This window comes from Morone saxatilis, unplaced genomic scaffold (assembly GCF_004916995.1).
Source record: "Morone saxatilis isolate NCDOM2014 unplaced genomic scaffold, NCSU_SB_2.0 Contig5, whole genome shotgun sequence".
NCBI classification, from domain to species: Eukaryota; Metazoa; Chordata; class Actinopteri; family Moronidae; genus Morone; species Morone saxatilis.
In genome coordinates this window covers 15249272-15251660 of record NW_023340095.1, presented here as the reverse complement: position 1 = coordinate 15251660, position 2389 = coordinate 15249272, and the positions used below count along the sequence as shown (strand labels likewise).

At 39.2% G+C, this 2389-nt stretch overlaps 1 protein-coding gene across 1 annotated transcript in view; it reads left to right on the top strand.

Annotated features, from left to right (window-relative positions):
* The first annotated feature begins 1099 nt into the window (after positions 1-1099).
* LOC118339442 (rho GTPase-activating protein 6) overlaps positions 1100-2389 on the top strand; it is a 20393-nt gene continuing 19103 nt past the window's right edge. Inside the window, exon 1 of the mRNA XM_035677058.1 lies at positions 1100-1368. Within this exon, the coding sequence (XP_035532951.1) occupies positions 1222-1368 (147 nt within the window). The 5' untranslated portion in view covers positions 1100-1221. The remainder of the gene's footprint in view (positions 1369-2389) is intronic.

Sequence of the window (2389 nt, the reverse complement as noted above, 5' to 3'; positions counted from 1 at the left end):
AATAAGTGGATCAAACGCAAAGCCGCCCTCTTATCACCACTTCCCCTGTCTGTTTGGTGGACTCTGGTATCTGATGAATCCTTATCGTGGCCATACAGTGCTGGTTCACATGTCATGTTATCACACAGGTCCCTTCCCCAGGGCTCCCACAGGAAGAGTCCGTTCCCAGGGCACTACATGCCAAGTATCTCAACTGCCTCACGGTGAGGGGAAAAAATGCAGTGTGGTAAAGAGAGGACTGTGGAAATTGAAAAAGGTCTGTCCAATGTTTCTGTCACTATAAGGGTCTCAAGACTGAACATAAGTGAGAGCCAAATTAGATATTTAATAGTTTTAGCTAAGTTTGTTTGATGTATTCTGGTTCTGAAAGTGCTTCACTCAGAAACTGTGAAATCTTGCAAATCAGCAGTTTAATGAGTTAAACCGCCCCAGTTACGCTAAAACTGATAATGTCATACTGTATAATCAGATACAAAAAGTATTATATATACAGTATGCCTGGTGTCCTAGAAGCAATATGCTTCTTTCCCACAATATTAACTCTTAAGTTTTTGTATTAAATCATTTAACTACAGTGACCAGGATATACTGTAACTAACTGTCTGTCATGTTTTGTTTTGTATAAAATGGATTGATTGTTGTTTTTGAGTGGCTATATTCAATAAATAAATAAATACTACAACTGTAAAATATTCCATTTATTCTACTGGATCATTTCTTACAGCATTCCTATGTTTTTGGTTTTTAAGTGCATGAGTCATATTTGAAAGCTTAATTGCAGTTGTTTGTACACTGGCTGGTGTGCATACTAATTCACCTTTTTAATGTAACAGCAGGACCAACTTAAACAGGAGCACACTGTGCCACACACCCACCCATAAAGAAAGATTTATTTTTTTTTGCCCCAAAGCCTCGGTGCATGCTTAATTGTTTGTTTTGCTGTTTTGGGGGCAATTAACATCCATTTTGTCGTTTTTTTTCTAATCGTTATTAAAAGGATGAGAGGAGGAAGTACTGAGTCAGAGTATGTGGGAGGGGGGTGGGGGTGACCAGGGACTCCAGGCGCGTATTTCATAATGCTGAGCATGGTGACGCGCTGGGGACCCAGTGAGACGGTGCCGCTCCATCGTTCAGTTGGGTCCTGTGTGGCAGGGATATGAATTTGTTTCACACATTTTATTTTATTTTTTTAAATCACGCGTCGACCAGCTGTAAGGAGATATGTCCGCTCAAGGATTGTTGAGCAGTGTTTTTTCATGTTCGCTAAGCCCCAAAACTATTTCCAAGCAGAGACTGAGGCAGACCAGGAGTTTGGACACGGCGCTGATGCGACATTATGGTACCGAAGCTGAGGAGACGTCGTATAAGGTCAGTGACCTGTGATTGTACAGTGATTGTACCTGTTGTCTGGATTTATTATATTCTCCATGCCCACCTGATGTTTGGCATGGAGATATTAGTTCAGGTTGCAGGCAGTGATGATTATAGCGTTAAATGATTACTTTGGTTAGTTTTTTTAAATTTTATTTTGAAATCGCATTCAAGGAGTTCTTACAAGAGTTAAAGCTCAAGAGCGAACAGGACTTGAGCGCACAAATAATGTAACCAAATTCCGGAAGTGGCTGAAATTCCCTAAGGGATGAAGTCAAATACAAGATTGTCGGTGTGTTCCTTTGATCTTAAACTAGCACGTTTTTAAACTTTCTCCCTGTACATTTTTGTACATTATTACTTTAGTATTATTTTATTTCCTGAAATGGAAAATGAACTCAAAGGAGAATCTCTCTCTCTCTCTCTCTCTCTCTCTCTCTCTATTTCAACATCACTAAGTCTATGACAAATAGGACAAATAAACTATTTTGTCTGATACACTATAGTTTTGTAGCTGCGTCACTGGACACCACAAATGATTCATTCTTCAAAATGAAATGAAATGATGTCAGCAGAAGTCCTTGCTTGCACCAACTTGCTGTGCGAGGTGTGACTTAACTTTGTCATATATATTTGGCAATTACTCAACTTTAAAAAAAGTTAACTTTCTCACACGATATGATTATAGTATCCCAAATGATCAAATGTGTGCATGGTGAATCTGTGCATGGCCCTTGGAACAGGACCTTTACTCTTACATAACTCCTAGCCTGAAAACCAAATATTTCATGGTCATTACACCTTGGTAACAGTTTATTTTTTTCCCTCAACTCAGTTCGAAGTGAGGCTTTAACTTGCCTTTTGTTCTTTAGAAAAGCAAACAGCAAAGAAACTCTGGACTTGGAAGTGAGAAAAGCAGTTTTCTGGATTCGCTGATGTATTTATTCATTATTAGCCCCAGAGATTACTGTATTACCGCCACACCACGTAAAACAGCAGTAGCAGTGCAATAAATGCA